At 31.7% G+C, this 16461-nt stretch overlaps 3 protein-coding genes across 9 annotated transcripts in view; 2 read left to right on the top strand and 1 right to left on the bottom strand.

Moving 5' to 3' along the window:
• The first annotated feature begins 865 nt into the window (after positions 1 to 865).
• On the top strand, positions 866 to 6417 carry Set8 (SET domain containing 8). 3 transcript variants are annotated; one of them, XM_036368141.2, is made up of 4 exons: positions 866 to 970; positions 1354 to 1754; positions 2133 to 3142; positions 3747 to 6417. In XM_036368141.2, the coding sequence occupies exons 2-4, from the start codon at positions 1448 to 1450 to the stop codon at positions 4470 to 4472; spliced, it is 2043 nt and encodes a 680-aa protein (XP_036224034.2). In that variant the 5' UTR covers positions 866 to 970; positions 1354 to 1447; the 3' UTR covers positions 4473 to 6417. The 3 variants fall into 3 exon arrangements, with proteins under 3 accessions (XP_036224034.2, XP_014090657.2, XP_014090656.2); XM_014235182.3 differs by having other exon boundaries at positions 2094 to 3142; XM_014235181.3 differs by lacking the exon at positions 866 to 970 and adding an exon at positions 978 to 1201 and having other exon boundaries at positions 2094 to 3142.
• Positions 6418 to 11845: 5428 nt separating this feature from the next.
• The window catches only part of Dic1 (Dicarboxylate carrier 1), a 10780-nt gene continuing 6164 nt past the window's right edge, over positions 11846 to 16461 (bottom strand). For 2 of the 5 annotated variants that reach the window (XM_036368218.2, XM_014235164.3), the window contains exons 2-5: positions 14633 to 14879; positions 14308 to 14545; positions 13368 to 13500; positions 11846 to 13297 (exon numbers count right to left, since the gene is read on the bottom strand). In XM_036368218.2, coding sequence (XP_036224111.1) covers positions 12959 to 13297; positions 13368 to 13500; positions 14308 to 14545; positions 14633 to 14801 — 879 coding nt within the window. In that variant the 5' untranslated portion in view covers positions 14802 to 14879 and the 3' untranslated portion in view covers positions 11846 to 12958. Of the gene's footprint in view, positions 13298 to 13367; positions 13501 to 14307; positions 14546 to 14632; positions 14880 to 15042; positions 15424 to 16461 lie in introns of those variants that run through there. The other 3 variants (XM_036368217.2, XM_014235162.3, XM_070105613.1) reach the window with 3 other exon arrangements.
• Elp6 (Elongator complex protein 6) overlaps positions 15794 to 16461 on the top strand; it is a 17930-nt gene continuing 17262 nt past the window's right edge. Inside the window, exon 1 of the mRNA XM_014235168.3 lies at positions 15794 to 16017. The gene's annotated coding sequence lies outside the window, so the exon portion shown is untranslated. The remainder of the gene's footprint in view (positions 16018 to 16461) is intronic.

Raw genomic sequence — 16461 nt, 5'->3', positions numbered from 1 at the left:
TGTATGTACTTAAATTTCTAGCAGCAGCCAACATTATTTACTATGAATTACAGCGGCTTATGGTGTTTTATAATTGATTACAAAAACATAAATCAGTTTAACTAAATAAATTATTTAGTTTATTATTGTTGTTGAGATGCATAACATATCACACAACACATTGTATGTGGTTTGTAAGTATGTTTTTGAATTTTCGTAACTATTTCAAGTTTCAAGTGGCCCCAGCACCAGTTGCACCACTACCAATACACATACATACAAAAAAATAATGCCTTCGGCCGGTAACAGATGATTAGACGTTCAACGTTCGTTTATTTCATTTCCGATTGTGCCCATGTTCATTGTGAATGGTATTCCTCTTCGCTAAATAACACTATGCAGGGTTGCTTCTGCAAATCACATTACTCAAAGGGGTCATCCAATGTGATGGACTCAAAAAATCAATATATGCTTTGTGTCGAGGGTATATATATTTGAAAATATTCTCCGAATTTTTTAAGCCTAGCGTTTTTTTCGAAATCCTGTTTTTTACAGACGGTAAAGAAAATTTCCCGAAACGGCTGCATCGATCGACCATCTGAGAATCCAAAGTCTTTCAAAATGAATCATCGATTATTAAAGTACATTAAATCTTGTAATATATTATCATAATATAATTTATATATCAGCTGTTACTTAACTTGACATAATAACAAACAAATTTTACTTAGAAACAAATTAGAACATGTTGGTTAAGGTACAAACTTTAAAATGTCAATTTCTACATTTACGGCGCACCTTGTGGTGATTATCTATTGGCTCACTCTGGCTAGCTTGTTGTGACTGTGGTTGGGTATAGCACTTATCTCTGTCATGTGGCATTATATTGCTAAATAACAACAAAGCACAATAATCGGAAGCAGAGGCAGCGAATAATCGAAAAAGGTCGGAGTAATTATTAACAGAACATCGGTGTTCAGCGTTAGAAAATGTAATCATAATAATAAAAACTGATTTAAAAGCTATTTAAAAGTAAAGTTATTAACTAATTGATGGTTTGTTGTTGCAATACGATTGAAGCTCCACTGGACAAAGTGATTATAGAAGCCTGCGGAAAATTGCAAAACAAACGTCGATCAGATCGTCAGTAAGAAGAGGAAGAATAGTTCGAAGGCTTTGATGGCAGCAGCTGCGGCTCATCGTAGTGTGAAAACGATAGCGAGTTTGTAGCACCTACATTGCATTGTATTGGCGGGGCGACATTAGCTGACAATTTTTTTTGTTTTTTATTTTTTGTATCGTATGCTTTGTGCCAGCGAAACTTCTTTCCAAGCGATACATATGCATTAATTTTTTCTTTTTTTCTTTTAATAGTTATTTAATACAATCGAAAAATCGTGCGAAAATCGTGTTGGTGCTCAGGGACATCTTTTCACAATATTTGACTTAATAAATTGCTGTTGGAAAAATGGTGCGTCGTCGCGCTACCAAAGCTGCAGCGCTAACAGGCGGAGGTGCGCGTAGCGCCAATAATAATCATTTGTTAGAAAATGGTGAACTCAAATCAACGGTTGGCTGTACACATTTGGATGAACAATACTTTGCCAGCCCTAAACGTAAAGACTGTAAAATTGATAACTGCTTGACGGGAAAGCTTGCTGGCATAGAACATCAAACCGAAAAAGAAATGAAAACACAAGGAAAAACTAAATCGTCGTCATCAGCAACTGGCAAAGTACGAGGTGAAAGAGGAGGTATCGCAAGCCGTACAATTGGTAAGTACATTTTACGGCGGCTGCATGCAGCGCCATATTTTAGCGCGCTTTTTACTACAAATGTTCAGTAGTTTGCATTGTAATCGTTACTCGGTGGCCAAAATGTCATAGCTTATGGCACCATACGCGATAATGATGTGTCTAGTTGATAAACTTGCACCTACCTTCTCTTCAAATCGATTCCCATGAACTCATAAAATTAGATTTTATATGGAGAATAAATTACTGAAACATGTTACATAAGTAATAATTTTTTTAACATATCTTCTGGACACGCCATAATTCCATTCAACACCACATGAATTTCTTAATTAAAATTATTGTAATTTTATATTGCAGGTGTGCCTTTGGCCACTCGTTCACAAACACGTACAATAGAAAATTTCTTCAAAGCTAAAACTGCTGCCAATAATGCTAAATTAGCAGATACTTCCGATAAAAAAACTGAAACTATAAGCTGCGCCGTAAACGAAGAATGCTTATATGAAGACTTACCCCACTACAATAATATTCAGCCATCAACACCAGATACACCATGTGAACTTGACGAAGACACAAATGATAGCGAATTTTGTGCACAGCTAACAGAGGAGACAGTCTTCGGTAGCGATTTTCTTACACATCGCTCACAATTACGTGACAGCCACTCATCAACTGGCAGTGCATGTACAAATATCAGCAATTCGGAAAACATTTTTCTACAAGAACCCGTGCTAACATTGAATGTCGACAAAACTCCAAATCAAGCATCATCCATAAAGATAAATACAACATTAGAAGTGGAGCCGATATTTTCATCACCACCCGCACTTACTTCTGCACTTAATGGGCGTTTCAATCAAATTGTGACACTCAACATTTCGTCGTGTAAGAAACTTGATACATTCTCTTGTAAAGCACCAAGTATGGCCATTGTAGGCTTACATGAGAACGATTTGGTAGATGAGTTGTTACCTGAACAGGAACTAGACAATGACAATGACAATGATAATAGTTCTTGTGATAGTGGTGTTGCTTTCACTACCACCGTAAATAGAGATATGCTGCTAATAGAACAAAATGACAAGATCGTTGCAGTGACAACGGATGATGGCAGTAAAAATAAAAGAAAACCAGCAACACCACATCGTATTGTCTGTCCTTCACCAATTAAAACTATGCCACCAATGATCTCACCTATGCGTGCGGCTGTGACAAACGGTAGAATCTTATCACCTTCAGAACGAAAACTTAACAGAGAACAGTTATCGCCGCGGAAATCCCCACGCAAAATGGCGTCTGCCAATTCTAAAACACGACGAAGGCTGAATACACAAAAAGAGCTTAGCGCACTAAATAACGCCGAGGAAGCAGTTAAGTTGTTACCTGAGGAATGTGCAGTTGCTATGGTGAGTACTCGAAAAAGCTTTTCTTTTTATACGTGTTATCAGTTGACATCTGATATTATTCAACAACGTTGGTGGTTGCTTAAATTTAGTAAAAAATAATGTAGCTTTTCTTGGGGAATATGGAGGCTTTTTATTATATGATAAAGTGATAGATTTTCGTAATGCATATGAGCGTGCTGGATGCTGAACTGTTGTAGTATATTATAACGACAGGGAAAAACAAGAAGAAACGTTAAAATCGGTGGTCCGATATCGGCGGTTTCGATAAATCAGCCGCTAGTTCGAGGGAAAAGGAAGTGTGCAAAAATTTCAGATCGATGTTGAACTGAACTGAAGTACTAGTTAATATCACATTTAAATTGAAAATTAAAATTTCTCAACTCATGTTTTGAATTGTATTGGCGATAGTTTTAAGGAGACAACCCTTTTTATAACAACAGCGCTCTCTTTATATACATCAGTTACCCTGATAATCAAAGAAATAAATAAAATTTTCCATTTTTTACTAAATACGTTGTCATCATAACATACCTTTAGGCACTTGTTAATTAATTTAATAATTATCTGAAATTATATAATTGTAATGTTTCAAAATTCAACACAGAATTTCAACGAGCCTGCTAAGATTATACATCATGACATCAACGATTGCGAGAAAGGTGAACAACAACAAAAGTGCGCCACAATAATGAATACTTTGAAACAACCGCAAAAACTAGTGGCACCAAAATCGCATGTGGTTAAAATGCAGACACACAAACCGAAATTGGTAAACGGTCGACCACTGGGCACAACAAATAACAATCACACCTTAAAAGAATGCTTTCCCGTGCGTCGTAGTGTACGCAAAACTAAAACTGCCGTAAATGAAGAGATCATGCGTAATTTGGAGAGGGCTATATTAGAAGAACGCGCCGATGGACTGAAGGTGGCACATTTTGAGGGCAAAGGACGCGGTGTTGTAGCCGAACGACACTTTCAACGCGGCGAATTCGTTGTGGAGTATATTGGTGATCTGATACCGTTGCCCGAGGCGAGTGCGCGCGAGAAGCGTTATGCATTGGACGAGAACGCAGGCTGTTATATGTACTATTTTAGACATCAAAATCAACAGTATTGCATTGATGCGACTGCGGATACCGGCAAATTGGGAAGGCTCGTGAATCATTCACGTAATGGCAATCTCATCACAAAAGTGGTGGTGGTAAAGCAAAGGCCACATCTGATATTAGTAGCAAAAGATGACATAGAGCCTGGCGAAGAATTGACCTACGATTATGGTGATCGTTCAAAAGAATCGCTGATGCATCATCCTTGGCTGGCTTTCTAGAAACGTCGTGGTCCAGTTGATGGCGTCGTGAGGAGGCTAAAAACCATATATATTTAGCATGACAGATGCAAATAAATCAAGTGCTTAACGATGCAAGTCGTAGGGACTTAATACGGAGTTAACTGTCAAAAAGGCTAGTTAAAAGTAAAGTATCAAAAAAATGACTTCTTGTGCGTGTGCATGAGCGTGTGTGCGCTTGCGTGGGCTGGGCGTTAGCGCGACATTTAATGGCTCAACTGCAGCTTAGTTGCAAAAACAAATTAAGTAATAGTATAGAAAAAAAGAGTTCTAATACAAAATACCGTTTATTAGAAAGCATATAACATATATATATATATTTAATAATAATAACAATACAATTTATAGTAACATTAATATTTTATAGACTTATTTCGGTAATTGTTAATGCTTTATTAGTGATAAGCGAAAACAACAACAAAAAAGTAAAAGAAAACAAAAGCAAACAAAAAACAAGATGGCGTACGCACAGTGTAACGACGTGACATAATGAGCATTTTGTAACAGAATTTCGGCTGACTTCATTTTGTGCCCACCTGAAGGGTGATTCTCAAAAAGTAAAGCAAATGCTAAATTTGGAAAAAAATTAAATTTAGTTTGAATTTTGAGTGAAGCAAACAAATTTGTTTTGCGGTAACTTAATTAAAATATGAAACTACAAAATTAAAAAAAAAAACACACATTTTGTTTAATTATCACACAAATCGTTACACTGTGCCATTCTTGTTTTTCCTATCATTCTACAACTGAATTGTGTTCAAATTGCATTGAGCCTAAGTATATTTATGTATATATGATGGTTACGATGACAGCTGCATACGATAACAAAATTACTTTATGAATTCGCGACATTTTTTGTAGCAACACGCAAAATTTCCTTTAAAATGTGCCACAAAACAAAATTTCATATAAACAAAACTTACACACAATTAATTTATATTTAAATTACAAAAAAATCCTCATCGTAAATAATCCTCAATATAAATAACGCCCTCTGCGAACAAAAGTTAGCAACTTATTTACTTTTAAACATTAGTACACACACACATGTTACAATATCTAAAGCAATTTGCATAAATTGAAATAATTTTAAGAAGGTGCATGTTATCATATACAAAATGCATACGCATTATTGAAACTTTATTAAGTTGGATTTTCTAACTTCTATATGCTCTCACGAAAGCAAGTAAGAACACATGCAAACACACTCCTTCAATGATTAATAATACAACATTATTGCTAGAGACATTTTAACCTAAAATGTAGTTAACAATTTGTAAGCGAACACGGCGGTTCTAAGCAACAAAATAAGTTAAAATGAGTTATATCCAGGGTTGCGAATTTTAAGTTCAAAAATCAGATTTTTAGTTTTGATTTTTTTTTTTGATTTTTTGTTTAATTTTGATTTAAAAAAAATTTTAATATTGATTTTGTTTTTAATTTTGATAATTTTTTTTTCATTATAATTTTTATTTTAAATTTGAGATTTTTTATTTAATTTTTCGATTTGTTATTTTTTTTAAATTTTTCGATTTGTTATTTTTTTTTTAATTTTTCAATTTGTTATTTTTTATAAATTTTTAAATCCCTTAGTTGAGGTTAAAACCTTTTTATCTTTCAATCCGGTATTTGGTATTAAACACTGTTTTTTAATAAGATTTCACAACAAAAAATTTAATTCCAATGTTAATTCAATTATTATTGTTTAGTGTATTATTTGCAACCCTGGTTTTATCTAATTAATAACATTGAAACAGTCAACGCAAAGTGGCCTATATATTAGTTTTGTTAAATTTACATAATAATAGAAAGCCCATCGAATTGGGGTTAAAAACTCTGTAGCCGAGAAAGAACATTACTTTAGTATATACATATATGTATATATGTATATGCGTAGTTAAAAAGAAACTGTTTTATAAATGACAAATTCATGTTTTTCATTTTATATCTGCCAGTATGCATTGTCTATGTCATCGCAAAACAACTTACCACAAACCACAAATAGAAATAAAGATAAAACAATTATGAAAAATACCACAAATATATGATATATATTGTATATATAGTATATATACCGCAAACTTCACTGCTGCATGATAACATAACATTACATAAAAATAATAAATACAATCCTCTAAAAATGCTGAAAAATGAATACAATGCATACCTGCCTAGCATTAAGTTCGCATAAAAAAATAAATATTTGTAAGTTACTTACATACAGGCATACATATGTATGTATTTCTTTAAAAAAAAAATGTGTGCCTCACGTGACACAACATTTACTGGCGCGCATGCTGCATTCAGCGATTACCGCTTGTATTCACAAACGCATTTCCTACCCATTAGATTTGCTTGAAATAGGGTTCAAGGCTGCATATTGGAGCGCATACTCACTTAAAGGGCTCTAATAGGTCACTTAAGTTATTTGCTATTCGGATAAAGGCGTAGAACATTCAAGTAATACGACATGGCTTTTTCGAGTAGAAAAATGCTTAAAATTAATTTTAGCATGCGATTGTGAACATAATAATATGTATAAAGTTTCGAATTACTCCAAAAATTGTTGACGTGCGCATAATAACAAAACCCACAAACAGTTATGTTGCATAACAGTATTACCATGGCGAGCACGTGGCGTTAGCTTCGAATATTTTCATAGCCAGCTAAATAAAATTGTATACAAATTAACTTAACAGCAGTTGAGTACTGCCTAGATACTCGTAAAGCATTTCTTCGCTACGCAACTTGCTTACAATAAAATCACAAAGTTGTTTTGATAATGAAAAATTTTAGAGAATATTATTTTCATTAAAGAATTAACCACAAAATAACCCTATTTCTAGCCATCAACATAAACAAAGGTTTCAACAACAACAACAACAAAAAACTTATATTGCGCTAACAGTATGCATGCAAATAATGCTTCACTCATATAAAATCACTAACTTGTAAGAACTTTTTATAAAAACTAAGGAATTAGCACGCTAAGAATGTTAAAATATAAACGATGCATTCAAGAATTCAAGAATATGCAAACATACGCCATATATGTATGTATGTGCAGCTAGTTAAAAAATAAGCAGCAAAATAATTAAAGGATGAAATAATTTTCCTTATGTATTTAAAGCAATTAGCAAGAACGACTTCATTCTGCCACTGTTTTATTATGAAAATATAAAAAAATATGAAAAACCGCTAAAAAAGCTACAATTTTGTGAAAACTTCTTTTTTGTAAAGGCTTTATCAAAAGTAGATTGCTTTTTGAACTACTTACTGCTGTATATATATTTTAAACAAGGCATAGGCGCGCAATTATCAACTACCGCTAGTTTTTAACCAAGATCGTCGGTGTTAATGCAGTTAAGAATATTTTTTGTTAATGTGGTTTTTTATTTTAGACGTTGTTCTGCCATCGAATCAGGAAACATGCTGTTTCGATAGAGTTGGTCTGTAGAGAAAAATATTAATGAGTATGTAATTTGGTTCTACAGTCTAAAAAGTTTTAAGCACTCGCAATGTTCAGAAGGCAAGTGAGCAACTCGAACTAATCGTTCGCAAATTCCGATGGCTTAAGTCTCTAAAATTAGGTAACCATATTTCTTCCGGCAAAATCCGGGTCGTTTTTTTTAGTCATCGATTTTTTCCATATTATAATTCACTGAAAATCGCGACTTATAATAGGTAAGAGAGCAACACAATTTCATATTTTTTTTTTTAATTTTAAGGCCGGGAACGACGAATGGTTCGGTAACTCTTGAACATAATGCATGTGTATAATGTCAACAATTTATTTGGAAGACAATGTTTTCAAAATCTATGCTGTCTGAAAGTATATTTTAACTAGTACGCTTAACAAATGTTTAAGGAATATTCTGCAATAACAACTAAAAAGCAATATTTGTTAATAAAAAATGGTAACGCGCCTAAACATATGCAATATATATTTAACATACAAATTTATTGTATGTAGAACTAAATGAATGAAAGCACAACAACAACAATATTCTGTTTAGTTTATATATGGTTTTGTTATATATATACATATTTGAAGCTGAAACTTAATTTCTTATTATTTCAAGTTTTTTATAGGAAATACATATAATTGTATATATTCATATGCACACCGATTATATTATAGAGGTTTTTTTAATTTTCAATTATAAAAAAGACACAAACACGAAACGTTATTTTAAAGCAGAATGAAGTTGTTGCGGCTTTAATTCGCTGCGGTGCTCAAAATAAAAGTCATCACGTGTGTTATACTCAGTTATGTCGCATTATCATGTGAATGACTATGACGATAAGAATATAATAACTATTAATAAAAAAAATACACTATTGAAGCTGCACTTTTTTAAGTAAAATATCATGAGTTGGATTATGTTGCACTTTGGCAAACTTAAAGCATATCTATTATCTAAGCACTAAAAGTACTTCGAATTGTATAAGTTATTATCTAAAAACATATTGTTGTAGATTTTGGCGCTTTTTTGTTGCAACATTTGCTAAATTTCGAATACACGCTCTTGAACTAAACTAATATAACGATTAAGGTTCATATATCTAATATGGTAACAGATTACTTATGGTAGGCATGCGCATACATCCACATAGAAAATAAAAATCGTTTTAAATAAAGCATTAAACATTTTTTTTGAGGTTAAACGCTTAAGTATAAAAGCTTTCAAATTTAAAAGGAAACAAATTGTGTCCAATTTTTTTTTTAATATTATATATTTTTAAATTTTTTTTTGTTGTTTTTTTTTTATAAATTTTTTAATTAATTTTTTTTTTATTGTTTTTTTTTGTTTTAATTTTTATTATTATTTTTTTTTGTTTTAATTATTATTTTTTTAATTTACTTATTTATTTATTTTTTGTTTCTTATCGAATTTTCTTTATATTATTTTTTTATTTTTTACTTATTTATATTTTTTACTTATTTTTATTTAATTTGTATTTTTTTAAATTTAATTTGTATTGTTTTTAAATTTTATTTTTTTATTTTATTTTTATTTCTTTTATTTTATTTCTACTTAGTTTTTCTTTCTTTTGTAAAATTTTTTTTTTACTTTTTTCAGTTATTTTTAAATTTAATATATTAATATGCAAATTTTATATCACAAGTCTGTTTTGCATCCTTCATTTTGTTAAATTAAAATTAATTTCCTTTCACATTTCAAGCATAAAAGTCATTAACGACAATAAATAATTGAGAAAGTCATGAAACATTAGTCATAAATAAGCAATGCGAACACCATTAAATGCTTTTGGACAATGCATTGTTTTTTTTTTACATTATTAAAATGTTTTACCTAATAAATTTTTAAGAGAACTAAAAAAAAATAGTTAATTAAACTAAAAATATACATATTTTATTTATCCTCTCTTCATTTTAAAGTATTTCTGCGGTTAACTGAGCGCGATCTAACGCAAACTCATGCGAACTTGTCTAACACCTAGTTATTAAATATTTAAGTTTTATATAAAAGACTAAAATAAAAATATAAAAAAAATTATACATACATACATACCTACAACTAAGTGAAACAATTTAAAAAGTAATCAGTTTGTATTTAACTAGTATTTAGCATATGCACTGATATTCCCAACAACAAAACAAAAAATATTAAATAAATAAATGAAATTAAATAATGAAAAGTTGTAAAAAAAGCTTTGAAGGATATTATATGCGACTGCGTGCATTTTCGGTAAGATAAAGTTCGAATACCTTTAACTGTTCAAATGCGATTGTAGACTTAGCGTATCATAATAGAGGAAGTAACTCGGCAAAACGCCTAAAAATATGCAAGCGCATTTTATAACTGATATTAATAGTAGACTTGATAGAGATATTGACTTGCGAAAGAAAACCAAGATATATAGGGTCTTACCGTTGGATGGCTTTCAGTACGTTTTCAGAATTTGTTTAAGTAAAATTATTTTGAAAATTCAATTCTTGGTCATATTTAAATCATACTGGGTCCGATTAGGACTAGTTGTACTTTCCGGATATACAGCTTAGTTATCAATCCACTATACCTGCTGTTTTTCAGTTCCTAGAATAATAGGTTAATACTAAAATAACAGTATTTCTTAAAAAAAAAAGGTTTTCATACCTACTTAGACATTTTACTACAAGAAATTAGAGAAATAAACGGACCGGATTGAAAAACTAGATTAACAACCGAACATTTTATATTCTCGCAACTTGCAAGGATCAAAGCCCGGGAATTTACTTCAGGTGTTGGCAAAACTTTATATTAAAGGAAGCATTGACCCGGTTAAACCCATTTATGACACAAAAACATTCATTTATTTATTTTATTATATGAATTTCAATTATATATCTTACACATAGACCGATTATTCCGGTAAAAAGTCAACTAAAGGCACTGGGGTCCACATACTCAATACCTAGGGGCTTGAACAGTTTTGGTTCGATTTAGACAATTTTACTTTAAACGCATTATTCACGCAAAGTTTTACCCCGATACAATCATTGTTGCTTGATTTGCAAGTGAAAGAATCAGATGGAATTTGAATACTTATTATATGGGAAATAGGCGTGGTTGTAATCCGATTTCGACCATTTTCGCACTATAAAATAGCAACATGAGAATGTTATGCATCGAATTTAGTTGAAATCGGTTAAGCAGATCTCAAGATATGGGTTTTCACCTAAAAGTGGGCGGTGCCACGCATTAATTTAATTTTTTAGTTTAGTTTTTAATTAGTTTTCAAAATTAGATTTTTAATTTTTAATGCAAATTTGTGAAATAAAAAATTCGTAACCCTGCTCATACATGCATATGTATATATATTAAGATAATTTCTAGATTATATAAATCCACAATTATTTTATCGATTTATAAGGAAATATGTTTTAAAATCCTCTAATACTATAATATTTTCAGTAAGCTTTGAATCATGCTTCTTTTGGATAAAAAAATTCAAAGTGAATTCAACAATTCATTCAAAGTCTAATTGTTACTGATTTTTGATTACTTGCGAGTAATATGTACTATTCACTTGTTCATCGCCAACAAACTGTTATACATACATACATATGCTAAGGAGACGATGCAGACAGGGCATTGGCGCCCAAATACTGTTATTCTGTTTTTAGTATTGTAAGGTGTTACACACCCTCAGAACATTAAAAGGAGAAAGAAAATTTACTCTATACATATTCACCCACCGCTCCGCTAACATGTTACGTCTTAGGAAAAAAAAATATAGCTAATTTTGTCGTTTATCGCTGCAGGTGCCCGCCAATCAAATGGGTGTTCTTATGCAAACAGCTCCAGTAATTTATATCTACAGGAATTTAATTAAAACTCAGTTCAATTAGATTTTACACGCTTTTATTTTTTACAAGCTTAATGTTCGAAATTGCAAAACAAGAAAATGAAATTTAGTGTATTTTATTTATACCAATTTACATCTACCGTTTAAAGTCGCAGTTTTACTTTTAACTTAAAATTAATTTAATGAAAATAAAACAAATTACATTAAAAAAAAGTTATTAAAGAGAATATTAATAATAAATATATTATTATTATTTTTTTTATGGGAACGTATTTAATTAACAATTTTTGCGCAAAGGCAAAGCCTAATGTGCGGTTAAGCATATATTTTTATTAACTAATTGGCTAAATAATTTCTGTTTGCTAATATTTTGCACTTAAAAGTAATACACCTACATATTACCTATACATATACATATTTGCAAATACAATAGTATTTATATGAATTAGGAATGTCAGTTACTGTTAGCCGTTGCATTTAATACGAATCATTCTAAAGGTAAAATAGGTTTAATAACGGTAAATTGCATTCCAAATATAATAACAATTCTTTGCATTTGTATCTATATATGTTTGTATGCACACATAAGCGTTGAAACCGCAACTGGTTTACAAGAAAGCATTCACTTTTTACTAAAATTTACCAAACATTTAGACATTCATAGTTCGTATTATAATATATGTATATACATATTTTGAAAGCATGGAAAATTACAAAAAGAAAAATGCTTTGCGTTAGCAAATATGTATATAACTCTTGTGGCTTTCAATATAATTATGCTTAGTGCCATTGCTGTGCGGCTGTAAATGTTTCTAAAATTTTCGCTTAGGTATTCAATTAAGCACAATGCATTCTAAATGCAAAATTACTATTATTTATACTTATATACCTTATATATCAAACTCATTGACCATCAACTGACTGACACTTATTGCATTTTGTCCAAGGTAAAATATTGTGTACTAGAAACATACATACAAATGTACACATGTATATTGTATATAAATAGTAATAGTTGCTTGTAGTGCATTTATAGTTTAATTTCTGTTCTATACATTTGTCGAGTAGCTCTCAGTTTGTGTTTAGCAGCAATGTGATGTGTGCATGCACATAGTATGTGCGTGTGTGTGTGCGCGTCTATGTATTTCCTGTGTTTATTGTGCAGCCACGACAGAAGCCTCTACTTTTGGCAAAATGCCAAAGTTTAAACGCAATTGTTCCAAGAAAACAAACGTGATAATTGTGTGTGGACCCAGGCGTACAAATGCCGGTATGTAACCCTTGAAGAAGCCGAGCGGGCCCAAACGCGCTGTGAACTTGACAATATCCCATAAGCCCTTGAATTCGCCAGGTTTAGCGTTCATGGAACGTGTCTTTAGCACATCCAGTGGCTGTGTCAAAGTGGTTGCAATAGCGCCAGCAGCCAATGAGGCACTGAAATGTGTTGCCAAATTATCCTTGAAGTAGGGTGTGGTGAGCAGCATTGCTTTGATCTGTGTCAGGAAGCGGTTTTGTATAAGTAATTATATATTTTAGTTTAAAATAATATCAGGAAAAGCTTACTTGATCGTAGAATGCTATTTGACCAATTGTCATAAGTACTCCTCTGCCCGTGGCAGTGGTAGCGCCCGAAAACAGCCGTGTGAATCCTTCATGGCGATATACTTTGATTAAACCATCGATCGCGTTTTTGTAGCTGAAATTGGTAAGAATAGGAATTAATAATGTGAAATAAAATGAATCCATAAAAAGGAGCAAATTCAGTAAATTAAATTTTGTGTATATAAATTCGATTAGATTTGTTTTTTGCCTCCACTTTAACTTCCGACAAAATTTTTCGATTTCGAAAAAACATAACAGCCGGAAATAGGCCTATACCTATACTTTTTTAAATAGTAATTAATTTTTTCTAATTAATAATTTTTAATAAAAAACTAGAAAAAAACGAGAATTTTGATACATATGTACATATATGCTAAAGTGTTACGAACTGAACAATTTTTTTGGAGGTTGTAGGTATCGGTCAATCATCGACAATAATCCATCTTGTGAAATAAAACTCTTTTCCATATAACGACTTGAGTTTGATCGGTCAGTTGTATGGCAGCTATATGCTATAGTTGTTCGAGTTACAAGTTTCTTCGGAGATTGTAACGATTTTTTAGATAATAATCTATGCCAAATTTCGTAAAGAACTATTTTCATGTGAAAAAGTTTCCCTTACATGAACAGGATTTTAGGCGATTAATCTGTATTACAAATCAGCCCTAAACACATATTTTTTTAAATTGTAATTAATTTTTTATATAACCGCAAAATGCATGTGGTTTATTTTGTTTAATTAATTTTTTTGATCTAATATTGTTAATTATATAAAATTAAGTGGAAAATTATTAATAATTTAACAAATTAAAAATGTATGTGTTTAAGTCTGTTTCCGTCCGTTTATTTTTAATTTTCGGCCGTTCACGAACTTTTATTTAACATAAAAATATTAACTCACTTTCTGCGCTGTTCTGGCAGCAATTTGACATCGTTTTGCATACGTACATTCACCATGTCAGCGGGTGTGCCAACAATACCACCAGCAGTGCCGGCCAAACCTGCTAGAGTGATTTTGCCGAGGAATGTATCGGTATTGATTTGTTGCTTCCCTGATTCATAAATACCGAAACGCGTCATTGAGTACGTCATTTGACGAAGGACGGAAGCAGACAAGCCATTGTAGAGTGCCAAAACACCTGCAATTATTTATTAAATATATATTTTAATTATATCTTTTTGAATATTTTTAATACGATGCAACACATTTGTACTATTTGACTTACCTTGCTCCCGCACAACTTTAACGGTTAGCTGTAACACAGACAATTTGCCCTGCTGTGTTTGCAGCGTCACCTTTATCAAGTCCAACGGATGTGTACAGCAAGCGGCACCAGCACTGGCAATACCACCGAAATACCAACGACCTTGACGTTGTGTCTTTGTACTGGACATGTTTATCTAAAATAGTTATGGTATGTGTAAATATAGGGCTGCTGGACAGAATGCGGGTGGGTTGGATGCTTTTAGAATCTGAAATTACATTAAAGAAATAATAATCATTGAAACGATCAAATTTTTCTTTTAAATTTTTAAATACGAAACTAAGGAGCACCTGTAGCGGTGACCTTGATTCGTGCATCCATACACAAAACTACAACCTACACTTCCGTTTTAGCTCATTTCCTTTTCATACCTCTTATAAGCCAAAGAAATGTTGTACTTTAGTTGAGTATTTTGTTGTAGCGCCCATGCTCGGCAGATTTTATCTTATAAATGTGTCATATTTGCACCGAATTGCTCCATCGTATATCAGAATTAACTGGAATGCCTAGTCTAATCTCACGAAAATGATGACTGTGTATTTCTCATTGCCAATGTTGTTGCTGGTGCTGTAAATTTGTAAACAGTAGCATGTACCGAATAATCTGGACCGATTACTAATACATTAAAACAACTCAATAGTGATTTTCAATACATTTAAATTGTTATTAAACTTAGGCAAGGCGTTTACATGCGATTTTCATTAATAATTTATATTTTATGCAGTTAATTTAGTATTTTAAGAGATTTCATTTAGAGGAAATTTTATTGTTTGTCAAAACATTTTGTAGCATCTGTGCCACGCTGTAAATCAGCTGCTTTTGACGTTTTGTTCTGCGGGACTTTGTAAACTATCTCCGTGTTGCCAGCGCTAGATAAATAATTTCTAAAGTGTGCTACAACAATTATTATTTATTTTATTTGGAATGATTAAATAGATTTTGGTACAAAAAAAAAAAGAAAATTTACTATTTAAAGATGTAAGAAACAAAAATAAACGAAATTTATAGTTTATCGAAAGTAAAAATAAATTAAATTTTGAACTCTAATCAATCGTTTAGTAGAAATCCATCACACAACAATCATAAACTTTAATTCTTAGGCTTTTGGCAACAATTCTTATTGTTGTTTGTGATTTTGCTATTTCTAACTGGGCTTTTAATTCCTTCTATAAAATTTTTTTTATTTCAAAATATAATTTAGTAGTTTTTTAAGTGAACAGATACAAATATTTTGTAGACACTTTTAGTGTTTTAACTTGGAAGTTCTGTTGTTACTTTTCCATTGATAACGATAGAAAGACCAGCTTGGAAGTGCCGGCTAGGTGATTGGTCCCCTCTAAGTTCAAGTAAGTTACTTAAATAAATGTGTCGCTTGATATTTGTGTCATACAAATGTACTTCTATTCAACACTCAGTTGCAGCGAAATCAGTGATGCAACGTGCTGTATTCATATATATACATATATAATAGCAATTTGGCGCTTTGGTGCTTGGCTTAAATCTGGATAGGTTTTGTTTTCCCCGCAACTACAGGAAAATATATGTTTTCGTACGCTATGCAAAGTCCGTTTTTGTGTGCTATTTTTATATCCTGAACAAGGTATATTAAATTAGAAACGAAATTTGTATTACCCAGAAGAAAACGTCTGACACCAGTTTATTATATAGTTTATATATAAATGATCTACGTGACGAGCTGAGTCGCTTTAGCCATGCCTGTTTTTGCTTTTCATTTGTCGGAACCGCCGATATCGGGCCACTATAGCATATGGATGTCCAAAGCAACGCCA

The sequence above is a fragment of the Bactrocera oleae genome, chromosome 2 (genome assembly GCF_042242935.1).
Source record: "Bactrocera oleae isolate idBacOlea1 chromosome 2, idBacOlea1, whole genome shotgun sequence".
NCBI classification, from domain to species: domain Eukaryota; kingdom Metazoa; phylum Arthropoda; class Insecta; order Diptera; family Tephritidae; genus Bactrocera; species Bactrocera oleae.
The sequence above is the reverse complement of the archived record's forward strand: the minus strand, read 5'-3'. Positions and strand labels throughout refer to the sequence as shown.

What these genes read in the sequence shown, in the direction of transcription:
- Set8 (XM_014235182.3), top strand. Translation starts at nt 1,448, where the DNA reads ATGGTGCGTCGTCGCGCTACCAAAGCTGCAGCGCTAACAGGCGGAGGT. An exon ending in TATCGCAAGCCGTACAATTG is followed by an intron (nt 1,755 to 2,093) that starts GTAAGTACATTT and finishes TTTATATTGCAG; the next exon opens with GTGTGCCTTTGGCCACTCGT. An exon ending in AGGAATGTGCAGTTGCTATG is followed by an intron (nt 3,143 to 3,746) that starts GTGAGTACTCGA and finishes AATTCAACACAG; the next exon opens with AATTTCAACGAGCCTGCTAA.